General features: G+C 40.8%; 3 protein-coding genes across 12 annotated transcripts in view; 1 reads left to right on the top strand and 2 right to left on the bottom strand.

The window, feature by feature from the left end:
• Positions 1-7,972, bottom strand: part of GPBP1L1 (GC-rich promoter binding protein 1 like 1) — a 61,007-nt gene extending 53,035 nt beyond the window's left edge. Inside the window, exon 1 of one of the 3 annotated variants that reach the window (XM_077845166.1) lies at positions 7,808-7,972. The gene's annotated coding sequence lies outside the window, so the exon portion shown is untranslated. The other 2 variants (XM_077845167.1, XM_077845165.1) reach the window with 2 other exon arrangements.
• TMEM69 (transmembrane protein 69) lies at positions 7,938-13,550 on the top strand. Of its 3 annotated transcripts, XM_077845170.1 has the most exons (4): positions 7,939-9,006; positions 9,096-9,196; positions 11,078-11,198; positions 12,547-13,550. In XM_077845170.1, the coding sequence occupies exons 3-4, from the start codon at positions 11,157-11,159 to the stop codon at positions 13,252-13,254; spliced, it is 750 nt and encodes a 249-aa protein (XP_077701296.1). In that variant the 5' UTR covers positions 7,939-9,006; positions 9,096-9,196; positions 11,078-11,156; the 3' UTR covers positions 13,255-13,550. The 3 variants fall into 3 exon arrangements, with proteins under 3 accessions (XP_077701297.1, XP_077701296.1, XP_077701294.1); XM_077845171.1 differs by having other exon boundaries at positions 7,938-9,196; positions 11,099-11,198; XM_077845168.1 differs by having other exon boundaries at positions 7,939-9,196.
• IPP (intracisternal A particle-promoted polypeptide) overlaps positions 11,032-20,044 on the bottom strand; it is a 47,305-nt gene continuing 38,292 nt past the window's right edge. For 4 of the 6 annotated variants that reach the window (XM_077845160.1, XM_077845163.1, XM_077845158.1 and 1 more), the window contains one exon: positions 16,550-18,747. In XM_077845160.1, the coding sequence (XP_077701286.1) occupies positions 18,523-18,747 (225 nt within the window). In that variant the 3' untranslated portion in view covers positions 16,550-18,522. Of the gene's footprint in view, positions 11,243-16,549; positions 18,748-20,044 lie in introns of those variants that run through there. The other 2 variants (XM_077845161.1, XM_077845162.1) reach the window with 2 other exon arrangements.

The following is a 20,044-nucleotide window of genomic DNA, read 5'->3' as shown; positions in this document are numbered from 1 at the left end:
ACCTGGATGTTAGAAAAAAATGAACATTTATTCACATTGAAGAAAGGGTATCACCAACAAAAAAAGCAAGTTGCAAATTAATCTCGTTTTAGTAAAATAAAAATAAAAACTTACATATATGTGTTTAAAGAAAGATATGGAAAAGTGCACCGAAAGTTACAGTAGCGATTTCTGGATGAGGAGAATGTTTTTATTTTTGCATATGTATATCTCCGTTTTTTTTTTTTTTAAGATTTTATTTATATATTCATGAGACACACAGAGAGAGGCAGAGCCAGAGGCAGAGGAAGAAGCTGGCTCCCTGCAGGGAGCCTGATGTGGGATTGACCCCGGATCGTACTAAACCAAAGGCAGGTGCTCAATTACTGAGTCACCCAGGTGTCCTGCATATGTACATTTCCTAGTATTCTATCCAGCAAAATACTGCTTTTATAATAATAAAAGAATCTTTAAAAGACAGAAAATCACACAGGGAGCTTTAATAAACTAATGGTGCACAAGCCTTACTCCAGCTAAATTTTAAAAGGTTGAGCACTACTGCTTTAAAAAATTGGGAGTGGATAAAAAGGAAAATTCTTGTCTAAGATTGTCTTTAAAAAAGACATATAAGTTTTTCACTTCATAAATGAGGAGACTACCCTAAACAGAGGGAATCACAAACAAAATCTTCTACAAGGAGCAAATTACATTAGCCAATTTTATTAATCAAGGTCTTTGGTTAAAAAAAAAAAAAAACTATACTTAGGTAGACTAAACAGAAAAGGAATTTATCAGAAATATATTGAAAGTTCAGAGAATGAATGAGCCTCCTTGACTTTGCAAACACGCACAGTCAAAAATCACCAACCAAGGTCACACCACAGGAAGAGTTGCTTAGGAAATTGCCCTGCTAGCACTGCCACCAGCCAATAAAATGGATTCTAAACTGTCCTTGCTTCTCTGCATCTCTCATTTCAGATTCCAGTCCCCACTCAAGTGTCTGTGACTTGCACAACTTGGGTCACAACTGTCAGGTGTTAAGGACAGAAAGTGTATGTGTAAGGCATGTATATGTGTGTACACATCAAGTTACATACACACAGCCTTTCCAGCTTCCTCTCCCACTAAGATTCACAAAAAGGCAATATATGAAGGGGGTTAAAATAGTAAACAGTCAAAAGAAATAACGAAAGTCACTTAAAAACCCAATTAGAATGTCCAAAACAGGAATCTTGCCAGTCTTTGCATCAGTAATAAACTTTAATCATTGTGCCTTCTACTTCATTGTTCCAAAAAAATTTCCTGAAAGTAATTTCACAAAATGCAAAAATTTTCAAGAGTAAAATTTACTTTCCAGATAATCTTTCCAATATTGTGTCATTCAACATTTACGAACATTTCCTGTAACCATAACTAAACACTCACTATCCCACTGATAGAAATGGAATTTAATGAAACTACAAAAGTTCCAAGTAAGAATGGTATGGTACAGAAATACATTATCTAATGCAATCTGACACATTAAATTCTGGCTGTAAAATTCAAATAACTACGTGCATTAGATTTATGCAAGTATCTGAAACTCTAAGGTTTAAGAACCAGCAAAAATGTTTTTACAGTATTTTCTCCAAAGTGACTATATCAACTACACTACAAACAAGCCACTAAGTAGTGATAACTTTTATCAAATATCTGCAGCTATGCTGACCCTGAAGGACTCAAATTCCCTATTAGAGAATAGACTGTCACATCTAAAAACTATACTTTTTTTTTTTAGGATTTTATTTATTTATTCATGAGAGACAGAGAGAGAGAGAGAGAGAGAGAGAGGCAGAAACAGGCAGAGGGAAAAGCAGGTTCCATGCAGGGAGCCCAATGTGGGACTCGATCCCGGAACCCCGGGATCACGCTCTGAGCCCAAGGCAGACGCTCAACCGCTGAGCCACCCAGGCGTCCCTACATCCTTTCTTTAATTGAGAGGTGTAATAGTAAATACTATATCACCAAACATATATTTTTACTTCAAGTTCATTTTACTTTACAAGCATTTCTAAAAATTTCTTCTCAAGAATAAACTTTGCTTTCAATCCAAACATTTAAGCTAGAAGGGCAGACTGGATCTAGCTGGTTCTAGCTGTGTAACTGGGCAAGTCATTCCATCTCTTTTTGGTTCAAATCTTAGTAGTGTGGAGACTGTTGGAAAGTTGATGATTAAAGGGTGACTATAAGTAGTGTTAAGAATACGCCGGGAATGGGATGCCTGAGTGGTTCAGTGGTTGATCATCTGCCTTTGACTCAGGGTCTGATCCCAGGGTCCTGGGATCAAGTTCTACACCAGGCTCCTCACAGGGAGCCTGCTTCTTCCTTTGCCTACAACTCTGCCTCTCTCTGTCTCTCATGAATAAATAAATGAAATCTTAAAAAAAAAAAAGCACATACCTGGATGTTTTCCCTGGGAGTGTAAGGGGAGAAGTGCCTGGCCTACATACAGTCCATGTTCAAGAGGTATCAGGAATAAAATGCTTAAGGGGGTTCAGAAGGGGGCAAAAGCAATAGGGGGAAAAGTGGCTGTTGTTGGATTTTTCTTTTTTTTTTTTTAGATTAATTCGTGAAGGAAAGTGCAGAGGTGGAGAGAGTTTTAAGTAGACTCCTTGCAGAGTACAAAGCCCAACTCAAGGCTTGAGCTCACAACCCCAGAGGATCATGACCTAAACCGAAACCAAGAGTCTGATTGCCTAACTGACTGCGCAACCTAGGTACCCTGGGGAAGAACAGTTTTGAGAAGAAAAAATTTCAAACCAAATAGGCTGAGAAAACTACTCACTAGTAACCAAAACTAGAAAACAAGACAATTGCAAACCCAGCACACTCAGCTCAATTTTATATACAAAAATACATACTATGAAGAAAAAAAGGACCGGAAAAAAACTGCCTGTTAAAGTAAATAGTGGGTTGGCAAACCAAACCCTCCATTTTATATGCATATCAAAGGAAGATAAATAACTCCTCTAATTCCTCTATGCTGCTCAATTGAGAAATTTTAAGAAAATGATACATATGAGACCTACTGAACCAGAAAAAAACTCCAAATGCACATAATCACCTATGAAGTTGTCTTCTCTCCTTCCGCCAACAAATCTCAATGTAAGAGTCAATACCCAACTACCAGCTTATAGGAATTCAGGAAAATCTCAAATGTGGCAACTACGCAGGATAAATAACCTGGTTTCTTCAACAAAATACAAGGAAAAAAAACCCAGAAGAAACATACAAATTAGGAGGTTTGAAATAATGTCAGTAATGGTATGTGGGAACTGGATTCTGATTCAAATAAACTAGAAAAAACAACAGAAAAATACCTAAGACAGAAAGAAAAAAAATCAACTCCACATGCAGTAATCTGCTCAGATGTCAATAAATTTCATTTGATTGGTAAAAGGACATTCATTAAAGACAATTTTATACAGTTTATTAACAATTATGAAGTGCATTGCTTTAAGAGCTCTACAAATATTATTTGCCCCAATAACCCTCTAAATTACTATTATTCCCCATTTAACAGAGGAAGAAACAGGCACAGAAATTTCACTTTAAACTCTCTCCCACTCACAAAGTTCTAAGTGGCAAGGCAGAGATTCAAATCCAGGCTATATATAGTCCTTAATTAAAATAATATCTCTCTACATGATGTGGTCCAAACTGAGCTTTAGAATCAGAGAAAGGTGCCTGAATTCTGACCTCTCATGTTAGGTAAATTACTTAACTTCTTGGAGCCTCTGTACACTCACCTGTTGAAGGGTTAGTATCTATTTTTAAAAAGAATTTTGAGGAATGAGATTATATACATTGGCCTCTACTACAGCCTCCAGCTTTATGAAGCCCACAATAAACTATCCTTCCCATCGGACCTCATAAGACTAATTAAAAAGTAGAGCTAATAATTCATAAACATATAGCAGGAACATTGGAATGGCTCTGCCTTTTAATTAACTAGCCAAAGAGCCCCCCAAACAACTTTTCAACATACTTCAAAGAGCAATAATTCAGAAAAGAATTTTTTATATAATGAAATTTAAACTTACAATCAGAAGAAACAAGAGTCTGAAATCTGAAGTACAGCCAAACTTAAATGAATTTGATTTTTCTGAAAACAAAATGTATTCCACACAAATAGACCTATTGCTCAGAAAAGTGTACTAAAATTTTGTTCATGCTGGTGATTCTCTGGCCTGACGTCTGATTAACATAAGGCAAAGCAGTTTTATCACAGAAAAAGAAGGTAAACATAACGAGTACGTTAAAAGCCAACCCCTTTAAGAAAGATAGCTTTCTATGTTGTCATTCTGTAACATTTTCCACTTATGTTAATCTACTAAATTCTTCGGTGGCAAAATGTTTTATGGTCATTTAGGTATTTCTCATCCTTAGCACCCAAAACTGGCTCCACAGTAGAGCCTGTAGCATTTCTTGAAATGGGGAAGAGGGGCTAATTGTTTGCTTTAATAAAAGAAAATAATGGACTTTTTGAAATATTTACCATTTATCTGAAATCACCTATAAAGATTCAATTTACGTAACAGCAATATTTTACCTCCTTAGTTAAGATTACCAATGGATGAAAGTTCAGTTATTCTTGAGGAACTACTTTTCAAGTTTGAATGTAGCCAGTTTTGTTTTGGGGAGACTTCAAAGGGAAATAAAAATCAGAGTCTGATTTAGAAATGACTTGGACAGCTAGGTCTCAGCATACCAAATATTAAACTCCAGACAAAGACAACTACAGTCGTATGTGAGGTAACATGATATCTATGTGCCACCTAGATTTTTCCTCCCATCTATTTGAAAAACCATAAATAGCCCACCATAAAATTTACCTTTTCCATGAAGTACTTTTTTAGTTGGGATCCTTTAAAACTGTTGTACCAAAATAAATAAATAAATAAGTAAATAAGTAAATAAGTAAATAAATAAATAAATAAATAAATAAATAAATAGAACTGTTGTATCTCCCACCTTTTCCAACAGTCTTATTTTAATCATTAAAGACAGCACCCATAATGGTTAAGCACAATGACTTAGAAACAGATTGCTTAGGTCCTTGCACATTAGTTATCACGGTTAGTAAGTACATACAATTTAACCATAAAACAAAGATATGCAATCTCCTGAAGAATGATTCATAATTGTGTATTATATCTTTAACTGAGAATTTAAAAATGGATTAATGAATTAAGCAGAAATGTGTTTCAGATTTCTTATCATTACAAACTTATTAAAATGGTTGCATGTGCCCTTCCTCAGCCAAGCTTTTAAACAGCCACTGATAAGAAAACTGGTGAATTGCATTTATACAAAATAAAAAGGCTTCCTAACATCAACCTCCCATTTCAAGAACTCTGAAACTATCCAGAATCAACTGAAAAAATATTTATATCAACATGTACAAACCATTTTGAGTACCCAAGTTTTAGTTGTTCAGTAGGCAAACTGGCAAAACAGAATGCAACGGACTTGTTATTTCTATAAAGTACTTCAAATATTTCTCTCATAAAATCACGAAAAATTATTTAAGAAAAAAAAAATTCCAGGGGAACCGATAAACTTTTGTGTTGAAAGAATGTATTAAGGTAAAGTGAAACTGACTCCCTAGGGAAGATGACAGCTTATTTTACTATTAATTACCAAGTTCTCATTCACAATTAGCATTTTATTATTTTTACCTTTTACAAAGATTGCAACCTGAAACTGAAGCACCTTTCCAAACCCTGAAGTTATCCGTTCTTGGTTTCCATTCTATGCCTTTGTGTTTTAAGTTAAATTTCTGGATCTAATAGTTTAAAAAAGGGGGGTGGCAAACAAAAAAGACAGCCTTTTGTTTGAAAGAGCACAACAATCAGGAGCTCCACATCTAAAGTTCGTTTTCACTTGTCTCACCATTTGCAACAAATATCCCAAACTGAAGAGTACCGTGATTCCCTTTCAAGTATTACACAGAAAAGGCAAAAAATCCGCCAAATTAGAAATCTAAGTCTTTAGAAGACTACCAATCACTTTACTTTTTGATGGGATTCACATAGAAACGTGTGACTTCTGTTACTAAACTAAAACATGAACCACCATTAGCTGGTTTTTTTTTTTCCTGGTAAGCAAGAAGTATCAAAGTTAAGAGCAAGTATTTCGACAAATATGACAAACCAACCTCAGAGCACAAAGTTGGCTGATAAAATTACCATCGTAGCACAATTTCAAAACTATAAGCAACCACACACACACACACACACACACACACACAACCGCACCCACTCTTACGTAAACTTTTCGAGTAAGCAAACTTCTTTAGCCTCACCTTTGTTTTCACCTAGCAAGGTCCCTTCAAGACAAGACAGCAATTGCAAGATCAAAACATCCAAAGATTCAGTTGCTGTCCTCGTAGGACAAACAGCCAACAATTTAAGACATGGTAACGTATTTAAGTTACCGAAGCTTAGGGCACTTCCCCAAGCTACAGCCATTTTAGATTCAGCCTTTCTTTTGAATTTCACGGGGGGTGGAGAGAGGTAGATTTAAAACAGAAAAAAAAAAAAAATCTAGTTAAAACTCTTCAGGATCGACTGGTTTTTCGGGGGGAGGGAAGTAATCCGTAGGTACTGGAAACCGACTTAATCAAAATCAAAGAAAACACCTTGCCCCCAAGAAGGACCTAAAACGCTGGTGGTCAAAGCTCCTTTTCCCCTCAGATGCCCCACAGCGGACTTAAACAATTTTCTTACTCCTTAGGTTTTCCTTCGTTGGAAAACAAAAGCCCCTGGCTCTAATTTGGGAAGGAAGGAAAAAGGAACCCGTAAAAGCAAGCCCCTCAAAAACACCAACAAGCCGGAACGCCTGGAGAGGAGCCAGAGAGCCGCAGGTGAGCGTTCCGACCCGGAGACCAAAGTTGAAGTAGGAGCTCACGGGCAAAGCCGCCGCGACCTCGGCTGCAGAGCTCCGTGCGCGGGGGGCGGCCGGAGCGAACCGCAGCACCGCGGGCCCTCGGCCGCTCTCCCCGCCCCGGGCCGACCTGCACCAACCACCTGTGTGAGAGCCTCCTTCAACTAGTTCCAGCAGCCGGCCCGTTGGGCACCGGGCGGAGCCCCGCGGCGGAACGACTCAGGATCCCCGACCGCTCCGTCGTCTGGAACCCCCACTCACCCGGCAGCAGCGGGGCTGCAGCTAGGGGCCAGACGCGGCGTCTGAGGGCGCGTCCCCAGCTTCCTGATCCCGCAGAGGTGGAGAGCCCACAACCATAACAAAGCTCTTCCCAAAATGGCTGCCCGGCCCACACGGCGCTGAGGGGCAGAGGCGGGGAGGAGCGACGACCGGCCCGGCCCTCCCCCCTCCGGCCCCGCCTCACACACGCCCACCCGCTCGCACCGCCCACAGGAGCGCAAGCGCAGGAGCGCCGCTCGGGTGACCCTGCCGGCGCCTCACGCCGCCAACGTTCCGCCGCGTGAACGGCAGTTATTCCCCGCGCGGTCCCCACCCCCCACCCGCCGCGGCTCGGGGCAGTGCGCGGCGGCCCCCACCCCTCTGCGGACCTGAGTGCTGGGCCTTCCCTCGCGCCGCCCCCGCGGGGGTGACCCGCCGAGTTTGGAACCCCTCCTCATTCCCCGGCCCAGCACGAGGGCCTGGATGCGAGTGAATGAGTGGGTGGGTGTGTATGTGTGTACCGCTTTCCCCGCCCCTTCAGCCTCGCGTACCCCACTTCTGGGCATGCTCGCGTCCCCAAACTACCCGTACAAGTACTAGCAAACCGGTTTCGTAGGATCGTGTGTGTGCCGACCCTTCCCACCTTCCGCTCCTTCCTTCCTTCACGTGCGCGCGTCGTGGAAGACTCCAGCCCCCAGCGGGGTGCGCGGCGGTGCTCGGGGGGCCTGCGCGCCCGGGGCGCACGCGCTACCCGCTGGGAGTGGTAGTTCCGCCCGACGGCTGGCGTCGCGTCCCGGGCCCGGCGCAGGGCGGGTTTGTGTCTGGAGCCTGCTCCTCTGCCGGAGCGGAGAAGCTGTTTCTCTGACCCAAAGTCTCATTGGGTGTCGCACTACGAGAAGGGGCGGCGCTGCCCTGGCAGACGGAGAAGGAAATAAAAGTGAAAGCCTAGCGCTTACTCCGAACAATTCGCGGTGGGCCCATCCCGCACGGAACGCTGAGCCGAGTGACGGCAGGCAGGCAGGCAGCCAGGAAGCTGGTGACCTAGGATCCGGAGGAGTGGGAGGAACTGGCCGTGGCCAGCCTGGGCCCTTTCGGCTGTTTTCAGAAGGACGCTCAGATTGCCTGGTGCTCTCTTCTCTGATTGACTTAGCAAATAGAAGACCACTCCGTCCGAGGTCACAGAGCCGACAAATAAGTAAAAGCAGAGGGTGACGGAAGGAATAGTCGACTTTTCAGATCAACCCTAAGCCCAAGATTGTGATCACTACACCTACCACGGAAGCGAAAACCCTACTCTTTGTGCTCTTTATTTTACTTAATGGAGTTTCCAGGTCCAAGCAAAGAGAATGGAAGTAAAAACAGTTTTTGTTTTTCTGAGTAGTTCAGGAGCCTAATTCGGAGTAAGATGTGCCCCCATCGATCCTTGAAACCCTGTTATGGGTTTCAGTGATGGCAAGCAATTTGGCCAAGTCACACCTGCCCTAGACTCCAAATCTCCAACCTAACTACAACACCATCATTGTTGACATTGTTTCAGTAGTTGTGCTCTACCTTCCCGAACTCTGAGGGCCAGGTTCTGCTGGCTGGGAAACCTGGAAGAGAGAGGCAAGGGCCATCGAGGTACCCTACAGAGTTCAAAAGCCGGCTTCCAGAATTTTTTTTTTTTTTTAAGATTTTATTTATTCATGAGAGACACAGAGAGGCAGAGACACAGGCAGAGGGAAAAGCAGGCTCCATGAAGGGACCCCGACGCGGGACTCGATCCCGGGACCCCAGGATCACGCCCTGGGCCGAAGGCAGGCGCCAAACCACTGACCACCCAGAGATCCCCAGAATTCAGATGTAAAAAAATGACCCAAGATGGAAAGCCCGGAATGGGAACCAGTTAGCTCTGGTTAGGTCCCCACCCGGACTCTTTTTCTTGTTCTCAGGAAGTGGGCGGGCACTGTCAAATCCCACCCGCCGGAAATACGTTTTCGTGAGTTTCTGGCTGTTCTTGCGGCTCAGTTTTCCATCTCCGGGTTCGACACTGGCAAGTATACTTCTATATACAGCAGAGCTGCTGGCACAGGGTGCAAATTGGGGAGTGGAGGTGGGGCTGGGACCAAGAGTTGACAGTAAATCAAAGCCACGGGCACTGTCGGACAAAGCGTCCCGGAGATCCTTGCGTTCTTACCGCGCGCCTTTTTCTCTAAAGTCGGCTCTGAGGCTTGCAGTTCGCAACTGTTTCCTCCGGCAGTGGCAGCATCGGGCGTTTTCACCTAAATTGAGCGGATTAACCCTTGGGTCTTTGCCCTTAATTATCTCACCAGTTTCCGTCCCCAGGCTATAGGCTATCACTCTTCTATTCAACACCCAGTAGTTGAAAAGCACATGGTCACAGTACACAGGGAGTCCCCGATGAGAAGAGCGCTTTCAGATTTTTAAGGGGAGTGGTCTGGAAAGCCCTTATGCAGGTGATTTTGACCAAAATCAACGTACAGTGAACGTACAGTGAACAATCAGCGTACAGTGAGTGTGTAGGCCCTGCAGATGTGTTTGGAGGTCAGGAGGTGGGTGTAAGTGCCATCTAAGATCTCCTCAGAGGCCCAGCATAACTTACCTTTATGTTATAGAATGAAAGCATTGGTGGAATACAGGATTTCTCTACCTGGCCCTAAAAGCTGTGACCTAGAAATCAGTTCAATAAAGCGTTTAGGTAGCAAATATGGGTTCTGTGTCTTTTAGACACCTCATTCTCCTGATTAAGAATGAAATTCGTATAAAACACATCTGGATCCATATTCTCAACCACTTACTGAAGGCTTAGGTTAGAGTTCTTAACCATTTCCTCTTGTGTACGGTGGGAATATAGCTAATATTTTTTGAGCGCTTACTTTGTGTCAGGGACAGTTTGCAGCTCTTTACATATATTCATTTAATTTTACAACGACCCTATGTAGTTATTTTAGTTCTTCATTTCAAAAATGAGTAAACTGCAACATGACAAAGCTAAATAACTTTTCCAAAATTACATACCTAATAAGTGGTGGAGCCAGGATGCCAACACAAATTGTTTGACTCCAAAATCTTCACTCTAACCTAACAGGCTATAGTGTCTCTCAGCACCAAGTTGATGAGGTGGTTGTATTTTTAAATGAGTTAATAGGGCAGCCCTGATGGCCCAGCGGTTTGGCGCCACCTTCCGCCCAGGGCGTGATCCTGGAGACCTGGGATCGAGTCCCACATCAGGCTCCCTGCATGGAGCCTGCTTCTCCGTCTGCCTGTGTCTCTGCCTCTCTCTCTTTCTCTGTGTCTGTCATAAATAAGTAAATAAAATCTTCAAAAATAAATAAATGAGTTAATGCAGAGTGCCTGGCTGGCTCAGTGACTCAGTGTGGGGGTTGTGAGTTCAAGCCCTACATTGGGTGTATTACTTAAAAATAAAATCTTAAATGAGTTGAGGTATCTAAAACACATAGTTACAGTACTTGGTTCATACAATTGAACTTGGTTCAATACAATTGTATTAATTGCTATTATTCGTTATTTTGAGCCTAAGCCCCACAGATAGGGTAAAAAAAGAGAACAAGAGAAGCTATAACCTTCAGTTTTAAAGGTAAGAAAACAGTGCTTCAAGGAAGCAATTTACATAAGGTAACACAGCTGGGGAATTATAAATGTAAAACACAGATCTTCTGTCTCTGTGCATTACTTTTCCTGTTACACCAAACAGCAAAAGATAAATTAATGGTTATGAAAAGAAAAGGATCTGTTTACTTAATGTATTAGTGATTTCTGCAAAACATTAATGATTATTTTCAAAGGAAAGTGTGTTATATGGAAAAAATTCTTTAGTTCCTACTTACAAAAAAATTATGCATAAAATGAAAAGTGACATCTTGTTTTATTTTGCAACATGCTTCTGATTCAGCTCCTCCACCTAGATGTAAAAATGCATTAATCAGAACTGCCTGGCATCTTCCTGAGCAAGACTTTCAGTAGTACCCAGTATGCTTCATTTCATCCAGAAGTTTCCTCAAGCATCTTCAAAGGTTGGTTTATCCAGCAAATATTTGCTGGCATTGATTCACTGGGGCTATAGCAGTGAAAAAAAAGACAAAATCCTTATCTTTATATGTTTATGTAATAGGGGAAAGGGTGAGTAAAAAATAAGTAAAATATTTAATATTGCAAGTGGCAAGTCCTCTGGAGAACATAAAGCAGGGAAGGAGAATAGGGAATATCAACAATAGATTTAGGATTGCACTTTAAAAATAGAGTCAATTAAGCATCTGCTTATTGATTTCGGTCTTTTTTTTTTAGATTTTATTTATTCATGAGAGACACACAGAGAAGCAGAGACACAGACAGAGGGAAAAGCAGGCTCCTTGAAGGGAGCCCTAATGTGGGACTTGATCCCCGGACCTGGGATCACGCCCTGAGCCAAAGGCAGATGCTCAACTGCTGAGCTACCCAGGCATCCCTCAACTCAGGTCTTGATCTCCTTACTTCCACACTGGGCATGGAGCCTGCTTGAGATTCTCTCTTTCCCCCTTTGCCCCCACCCAATGCTCTCTGTCGAGAGAAAGAAAAGAAAAGAAAAGAGAAAGAGAGAGGGAGGGAGGGAGGGAGGGAAAAAAAAGAAAGAAAAAGAAAGAAAGAAAGAAAGAAAGAAAGAAAGAAAGAAAGAAAGAAAGAAAGAAAGAAAAAGAGGAAGGAAGGGAGGGAGGGAGGGGAAGGGGAAGGGAAAAGGGGAGCAAAGTAATAGGTTAGAATTCTAGGCAAAGACAAGTAGAAACGAATGGAGCTATGGAAAGTATGCAGTGTCTCTAAAGCTAAGTTGGAAAGTAGACTGCTTTCTCTATATAAAATAGCATTCCCACAGTAATTAATGCTGCTTCTTTTGCAGGTTATAAATAGCAGAGGCAGTTTAAAATGCCAAGTACTAGGGATGCCTGGGTGGCTGAGCGGTTGGGCGCCTGCTTTCGGCTGAGGTCATGTCATGATCCCCAGATGCAGGATCAAGTCCCGCATCAGGCTCCCTGAGAGGAGCCTGCTTCTCCTTCTGCCTGTGTCTCTCATGAATAAATAAGTAAATCTTTTTAAAAAATGCCATGTAATAAAGATATAGTCTTTACCTGTTCTCCTTTCAGATATTCCTCTTATGGGATAAGATTAGTGGTAGGCTAAACACATCACTAGGTTTCTATTTGCATGTTGTATAGCTGTTTGCTAGCCTTAGCTAGCATTAACAGCACCCTGTAGTCCAACCTTTCTGTAAAGTTTGATGTAGTAATAGAGGGTAGATGGTTTGTTTTTAAATTGTTTCAGTTTGGGATTAACTAAGACATTGTGGTTATTAAAAAATCTTTTTATCTACTGGTTTTGTTTTTTCTGTAGATGCTGAAGTATCCTTTCCCAGTCCGACTAGGAGTCAGCAGAATTGAAACACTTTCTCTCAAGACATGTCACCAGCAGAAATTTTCCCCTTTGTTTCCAAGGCCTTGGTTTTTCTCATCATTTCCAGTGTATATGAGGAAGACACAGTACTATCATACTTCCCCATGCAGCTTTAAGAAGAAGAAGCAAGAAGTAGTTCCAGCCAAGCCACCACTCACCATCACTTACCTGCTTGACAGCCCAAAGCCAGCATTATACATAACTCTGGCAGGACTAATCCCCTTTGTTGTTCCACCAGTGGTCATGGTGATGACAAAGACCTATATCCCCTTATTAGCTTTCACTCAGATGGCTTATGGAGCCAGTTTCCTATCTTTCTTGGGAGGGATCAGATGGGGTTTTGCTCTGCCAGAAGGTAGTGCAGCCAAACCAGACTTTCTCAATTTAGCTAATAGTACAGCTCCTGTTGTGTTCTCATGGTTTGCCTTCCTTATTTCTGAAAGACTCAGTGAAGCTATAGTCACAGTAATAATAGGTTTGGGGATAGCATTACACATTGAACTTTTTCTCTTGCCACATTATCCCAATTGGTTCAAGGCCCTTAAGATAGTAGTCACTTTAGTGGCCTTGTTTTCATTTATAATCACTTTACTAGTTAAAGAAATTTATCCAGAGAAAGGACCCAAGAGACCTGGTCAAATAGAATAAATAAAAAACTACTCTGTAGATGACGTTAGCATGTTGGCTATAAGCCTTGGAATGTTTTGTTTTAGCATCACCTTTTTCCTCCTCCTGTTTAGCTTTTTTTCTCCATCAATGGTTATTTATCCTTAACAGATTATTTTCATTTCTAGAAATCTTTATTGTCAAATATTTACTTGATTGATAACAGTTTGAAAATCCCTAACAAGTCATTTTCACTTAACAGTTTTTGGTCTTTATGAATATATATTTTAATGTTTTACTTTTTTAAAAGAATATAAAATAATAAAAATGAAAATCCCTTTTGTTGAGCCTTATTATGATCATTGAAAAAAGACAGGCACATTCTCCTACAAGAGGAAAACTTTGTATCCATCAGTGTGAAAATAATAGGTGGTTCCGGTGTGGAGTATTCATTGCAACTGGCCCTGGGGATTGCGTTTTGAAGCTCATTTCATCTGGTATAAGCTAGTTACATGAGCTGAAAGATTCTGTGGCTCTAAAGTCAGGAGGAAGCAGTGTCATGAGGGGAAGCCAGGTTCAAAGAAAAGCTGGACATATTTTCCAGTTTTTATGGACACAACTTCATCTCCAAAGAACACCAGCTAGTCAAAATAATTTTGAAGAATAAAATTACTAGTATATGGGGGATCCCTGGGAGGCTCAGTGGTTTAGAGCCTGCCTTCAGCCCAGGGTGTGATTCTGGAGACCTGGGATTGAGTCTCACATCAGGCTCCCTGCATGGAGCCTGCTTCTCCCTCTGCCTGTGTCTCTCATGAATAAAAATCTTTTTTAAAAATTAGTATATGTAAAAAAAAAAAAAAAAAAAAAAATTAGTATATGTAAACTAGGGAAAGTCAAGATGGAGCCATCTTTTTAATTTTTTGTTGCTTTTTGTTTTGCCACCTTGATGTTCTAACAAACAGGGCTCTTTAGTTTTACTTATTAACTCAAAAAGAAGCTTTTTAATTTTAAAAAATTTTTATTATTTTTAAATATTTATTTATTCATAAGAGATACAGAGACAGAGAGAGGCAGAGACACAGGCAGAGGGAGAAGCAGGCTCCGTGCAGGGAACCTGATGTGGGACTTGATCCCTGGTCTCCAGGATCAGGCCCTGGGCTGAAGGCGGCCTCTGAGCCACCTGGGCTGCCCCAAAGAAGCTTTTTTAAAACAAGCAAAAGCAACACCTTAGATTCTAACTTGAAAACTTGGTCTCTTGAGCATCTTATAAAAAAGGAAAAACATTCTAAATAGCATAAGAATATAAATCAGTAAAGTATCAAGTGGTATGTTATCTTTGTATAACTCAAATATTAGTCTGGGGATCCCTGGGTGGCACAGCGGTTTAGCACCTGCCTTTGGCCCAGGGCACAATCCTGGAGACCCGGGATCGAATCCCACGTCGGGCTCCTGGTGCATGGAGCCTGCTTCTCCCTCTGCCTGTGTCTCTGCCTCTCTCTCTCTCTCTGTGTGTGACTATCATAAATAAAAATAAATAAATAAATAAATAGACAAATTACAAATATTAGTCTGAATTTCATAAGCTGAACTGTATTTCCTCCATGTCCCCAATATCTCAGAATGTGACCTTATTTGGAGACAGGTCTTTACAGAAGTTATAAGGCTAAAATGAGATTTTAAGGGTAGGCTGTAATATTACTGGTATCCTTATAACAAGGAAAAACTTGCATACCAGGAAAATGCCACATGTACATGAAGTTAGCCATCCAGATTCCTAGGAGAGAAGCCTGGAATAGATGCCTTCCTTTTAGCACTTAGAAGGAATGGGCTACTAACACCTTGATTTTAATTTTTTTTTTTTATTTGTTTATGATAGTCACAGAGAGAGAGAGAGAGAGGCAGAGACACAGGCAGAGGGAGAAGCAGGCTCCATGCACCGGGAGCCCGACGTGGGATTTGATCCCGGGTCTCCAGGATCGCGCCCTGGGCCAAAGGCAGGCGCCAAACCGCTGCGCCACCCAGGGATCCCACACCTTGATTTTAGACTTCCAGGTTCCAAAACTTTGAGAATAAATTCTATTGTTTTAAATTTCTGTGGTACTTTGTTACAGCAGCCCTAGCAAACAAGTACACCACCACAGAGCTAGACCTTGTTCTGATCATTGAGAAGCTTACCAATGAAAGCCCATAGCTGAAACCACCACACAATTCTTCTTTATTAATACAAAGAATAGTACACGACAGCCGGATATTGAAGGAAGGAAAGCTTATCCTCTTCAGATCTTTCTCAAATCTACTAAGTGTTTTCGTGAAGAAACTTAATTCTTTGCTTCTAAATTGCATGAGGACTACACAAAAAAACTTATCTAATCTCAAATTCATCATCTTTCAGAATAGGGGCAAGTCACTTTTAAGCTAACTGCCTGATTTCACTAAACAAAGGTAGGTAAGGGCAGCCCTGGTGGCGCAGCGGTTTAGCACCGCCTGCAGCCCAGGGTGTGATCTTGGAGACCCGGGATCGAGTCCCACGTCAGGCTCCTTGCATGGAGCCTGCTTCTCCCTCTGCCTGTGTCTTTGCCTCTCTCTCTCTAGCTATGTCACTATGAATAAATAAATAAATAATCTTAAAAAAAAAAAAAACACAAAGGTAGGTAAATGCACTTTACAAGTGAATTACAGTGTATGATTCTTTAAAAAAACTGATTTTAAAGTACACCTGACTTTAAGTACATTCAACAGGATATTTAGAAGTTTATTAGATTGTCAAATATTTTGGAGGAAGATCACATTAGTAGCTGCTCAGAAGACAAATTTATTTTTCTTAAGATTTTTAAAAAATTATTTATTCATGAGACACAGAGAGAGAGAGAGGCAGAGACACCGGTATAGGGAAAAGCAGGCTTCATGCAGGGAGCCTGACATGGGACTTGATCCCTGGTCTCCAGGACCACACCCTGGGCTGAAGGCAGCGCTAAACCACTGAGCCACCAGGGCTGCCCAGAAAACAAATTTAAATGTAAGAAGTAAATGTGCAAGTCCCTAAATGTAAAATAAAATAATAAAAAATGAGCAATCCTAATACAGTTGGGTAATCTAGGAAGACTGGTAATATACTAAGTTAATAAACACAAGGAAAGGGATGTCTGGGTGGCTCAGCGGTTGAGCATCTGCCTTTGGCCCAGGGCATGATTCCGGGATCCAGGATTGAGTCCCACATCCGGCTCCTTGCAGGGAGCCTGCTTCTCCCTCTGCCTATGTCTCTGCCTCTCTCTCTGTGTCTCTCATGAGTAAATAAATAAAATCTTTAAAAAGAAATAAAATAAACACAAGGAAAAGCAAAAATTAACATACTTTATTAGTAGATTATTTTTAAAACCATATCATTACCTAGAAAATAATAAGCATTTTTACAATAATATATTTACAAGGATTGTTAGGACATATTAAGCCCAAACACAGATTGTCTTGACATGTTTCTGCCACAGCAGTACAAAATGCCTCCCTTCACAGTGCCATTTTAGGTTGGTACCAGGCAATAATGGGAATTAAATTATAGGAATATTCTGTAAATCTCTTGAACCAAAATGCAGATTCTCTGTAACTAGAAATATTAAAGGCACATTAATTAGAGTTTAAATAATCTACAAATTATCTGTCACTCCTTGACATCTTATAGATCTCAACCAGGCATCTATGACCCTTCAGACTTTAGGATACCCCAAAGAAAGGGACACAGAGCTTTCTGTCTGTACTACATAAGCTTTTCTTAATACATGCATATGGTTAAGTTATGAAAGAAAGTATCCTTGTGGGTCAATCCAAATATTTTGGATGTGAGTGCTACCTGAATCTTTAATGCTTACCATCAAAGATTTTCTATCTAAATAAGATGCTGATGCCTATATAATTATAATAATACACTTAAGGACTTTAGGAAAGAAAAGGAAATCAGGGGTGCCTGGCTGGTTTGGTCAGAGGAGCATATAACTCTTGATCTTAGGGTTGTGGGTTCAAGCCCCAACCTCGGTGCAGAGATTACTTAAAAACAAAATCTTAAAAAAAAAAAAAAAAAAAAAAAAAGGAAAAGGGGAAAAAGAAAAGGAAAAGGGGAAATCAGGGATATACAAATCAAATCCTGGAATCACTAGATAAACCTAAATGTATGCAAGACCTTTAATATGAATGGCTCTAAACGACTAGTAGAAATAACTAAAAGTGATGGTCAGGTACACAAAAAATGTTCCTCTCAGAACTGGACAGATAACCATTCTTTAGAATGTTTCTCAAGGGAAAAACGAAAAGTTTTGAGAAGTAGTTCTGGACCACAGGCCTTTCAACTTAACACTTTTATCAATGTCTATAAATAGCTTCATAAGTACCTATAATTCCACGGTCTCCAAACCAGGCAGTGGCTTTCTACTAAGTTCATACTTAGGATTGCCCAAGTACAAGGAAGTTTCACAAAGCTTGATAGTCTAATAAAATCCCCTCTTCCCAAAGCCAAGCAGATATTTTTGATAACCATTTAGAAAATAGGAAAGAAATTTAATAAGTACATACATCTCACTGGGCTCTGTCACCCATTATATCATCCAATTGTACTAAAGGACTGTCACTAAGAACCTCCTAGTTATTTCTCACTTGCACTTTCAGCATTAAGACAAAAAAAATAAGTGAGCAAAAGCTTTTTTAATCCTGTATTAACAGGCAAAAATTTATTTATCTATATAAACATCTATACAGATAGGTAGATATTTCCCACATGTTCCTCCCAGTATATCTGGTGCCAATAAAAAGTTTGGGACTAGTGAAAACTCCTAGCATCAAATAAAAAGGGAACTGTTTCGTTGGCTTTTCTCCGTTAAGTTCAACTGTGGCCATGGAAAACTGTCTGTAGATTGAACCATGAATCTACAGACATCTTTAAACTGCTCACTGATATTCCTACAGTACTTAAGGGTCATGTTACAGCATGGTTTGCACTGGAGAAGCATGAATGGGGCTATTTGCCAAGAAGCTTCTAGCAAATCATTTTTACAAATAGGACTCTAAGGGGAGAATTCTAGAGCATAAACAGCATTTCTATTGGTAAGCTTGGCAAATTTGTGTGAGTTCTTTAATATTTAGGATATGTTCCATATTTCTCCTTACTCAAATTCTTAGAAAAATCATTCTTTAGTCATTTATCTACCAAATACATGGAAAATTCAGTAGAATCAGAGGGTCCTATCACCAAATACATGTGTGACTTGCAAAGGGTCAGATCCTCTATTTTCAAAATGTATCTTGTGCTCCCTTATGCTTTATATTTCATAGTACAGCAACACCTCCTTCACAACGACTGGTGATCATGTTACCGATTTCTGTCCATGTATCTGAATGAGGGTTATAAACTTCAACTGAATCCAAGGTACCTGGAGCCAAGAAATCATGGCTGGAAGATCGACCTCCAGAAACATACAGAAGCCCATTGACTGCCACAACACACATGCCTGCTCTAGGCACTTTCATTGAGGCAACTTCAACCCACTTTTCCTGGTTAAGAGAAAAAAAGCAGAATCATAAAATGATAGTAAAGAAAACTGCTGAGAAATCACATATTCTTTTATATACTTAAATTTCAAACTCAGGGTCTAGTCATAAATATATATATATATATATATATATATATATATATACACACACACACACACACACACACACATATATAAAACATTTTCTTTTTTTAAGAATTTATTTATTCATGAGAGACACATTGAGAAAGTCGGGACATAGGCAGAGAGAGAAGGAGGCTCCCTTCAGGGAGTCTGGCGTGGGACTCAATCTCAGTACCCTGTGATCACAACCTGAGCAAAAGGCAGACCCTCAACCACTGAGCCACCCAGGTGCCTTATACAACACATTTTCTGGACGCCTGGGTGGCTCGGTGGTTGGGCATCTGCCTTTGGCTCAGGGTGTGATCCCTGGAGTCCTGGGATCAAGTCCTGTATCCGGCTTCCTGCATGGAGCCTGCTTCTCCTTCTGCCTGTGTCTCTGCCTCACTCTCTGAGTCTCTCATCAATAAATAAATAAAATCTTAAAACAAAAATTTTTTTTCAAATGAACTTTTGAAAAAAAAAAAGAACTTTTGAGCAGGTATAGACAAAGTAGCAAATTTAGAGGAAAACAACTGAAAAACATGTCTGTGATTAACTATAAATCATGATCAAGAGACAATCTAGAAATCCTATATAGGAAGACATTCTGTGAAATTAGTTCTATGGAATACAAGTAGGTAATGCACACACACAACACAAATCCAATAAAGCTCCAAGGAGATAAAAGCTAATATACAGAATGGCTTTTAAAAAGCTTTAATATAAAAAAAAAAAAAAAAAAAAAAAAAAAAAAAAGCTTTAATATGCTAATGACTCGGGATGCGTGGGTGGCTCAGTGATTGAGTGTCTGCCTTCTTCAGCTCAGGCTCAGGGTGGGATCCCTGGATCCAGGATAGGGTCCTGCATCGGGCTCCTTTCGGGGAGCCTGCTTCTCCCTCTGTCTGTGCCTTTGCCCACCCCACCCCCCGTGTCTCTCATTAATAAATAAATAAAATCTTTAAAAAATTTTTTTTAGGGGCAGCCGGGGTGGCTCAGCGGTTTAGCGCCGCCTTTGGCCCCAGGGCCTGGTCCTGGAGACCCAGGATTGAGTCCCACGTCAGCAGGCTCCCTGCGTGAAGCCTGCTTCTCCTCTCTGCCTGTGTCTCTGCCTCTCTATGTCTCTCATGAATAAATAAATAAAATCTTTAAAAAATTTTTTTAAAATATGCTAATGACCCTTATAAATCTCCAAGAGA

The sequence above is a fragment of the Canis aureus genome, chromosome 13 (genome assembly GCF_053574225.1).
Source record: "Canis aureus isolate CA01 chromosome 13, VMU_Caureus_v.1.0, whole genome shotgun sequence".
In the NCBI taxonomy this organism is placed as follows: Eukaryota; Metazoa; Chordata; class Mammalia; order Carnivora; family Canidae; genus Canis; species Canis aureus.
The sequence above is the reverse complement of the archived record's forward strand: the minus strand, read 5'-3'. Positions and strand labels throughout refer to the sequence as shown.

What these genes read in the sequence shown, in the direction of transcription:
- TMEM69 (XM_077845171.1), top strand. Translation starts at nt 11,157, where the DNA reads ATGCTTCATTTCATCCAGAAGTTTCCTCAAGCATCTTCAAAG. An exon ending in TTCCTCAAGCATCTTCAAAG is followed by an intron (nt 11,199 to 12,546) that starts GTTGGTTTATCC and finishes TTTTTTCTGTAG; the next exon opens with ATGCTGAAGTATCCTTTCCC.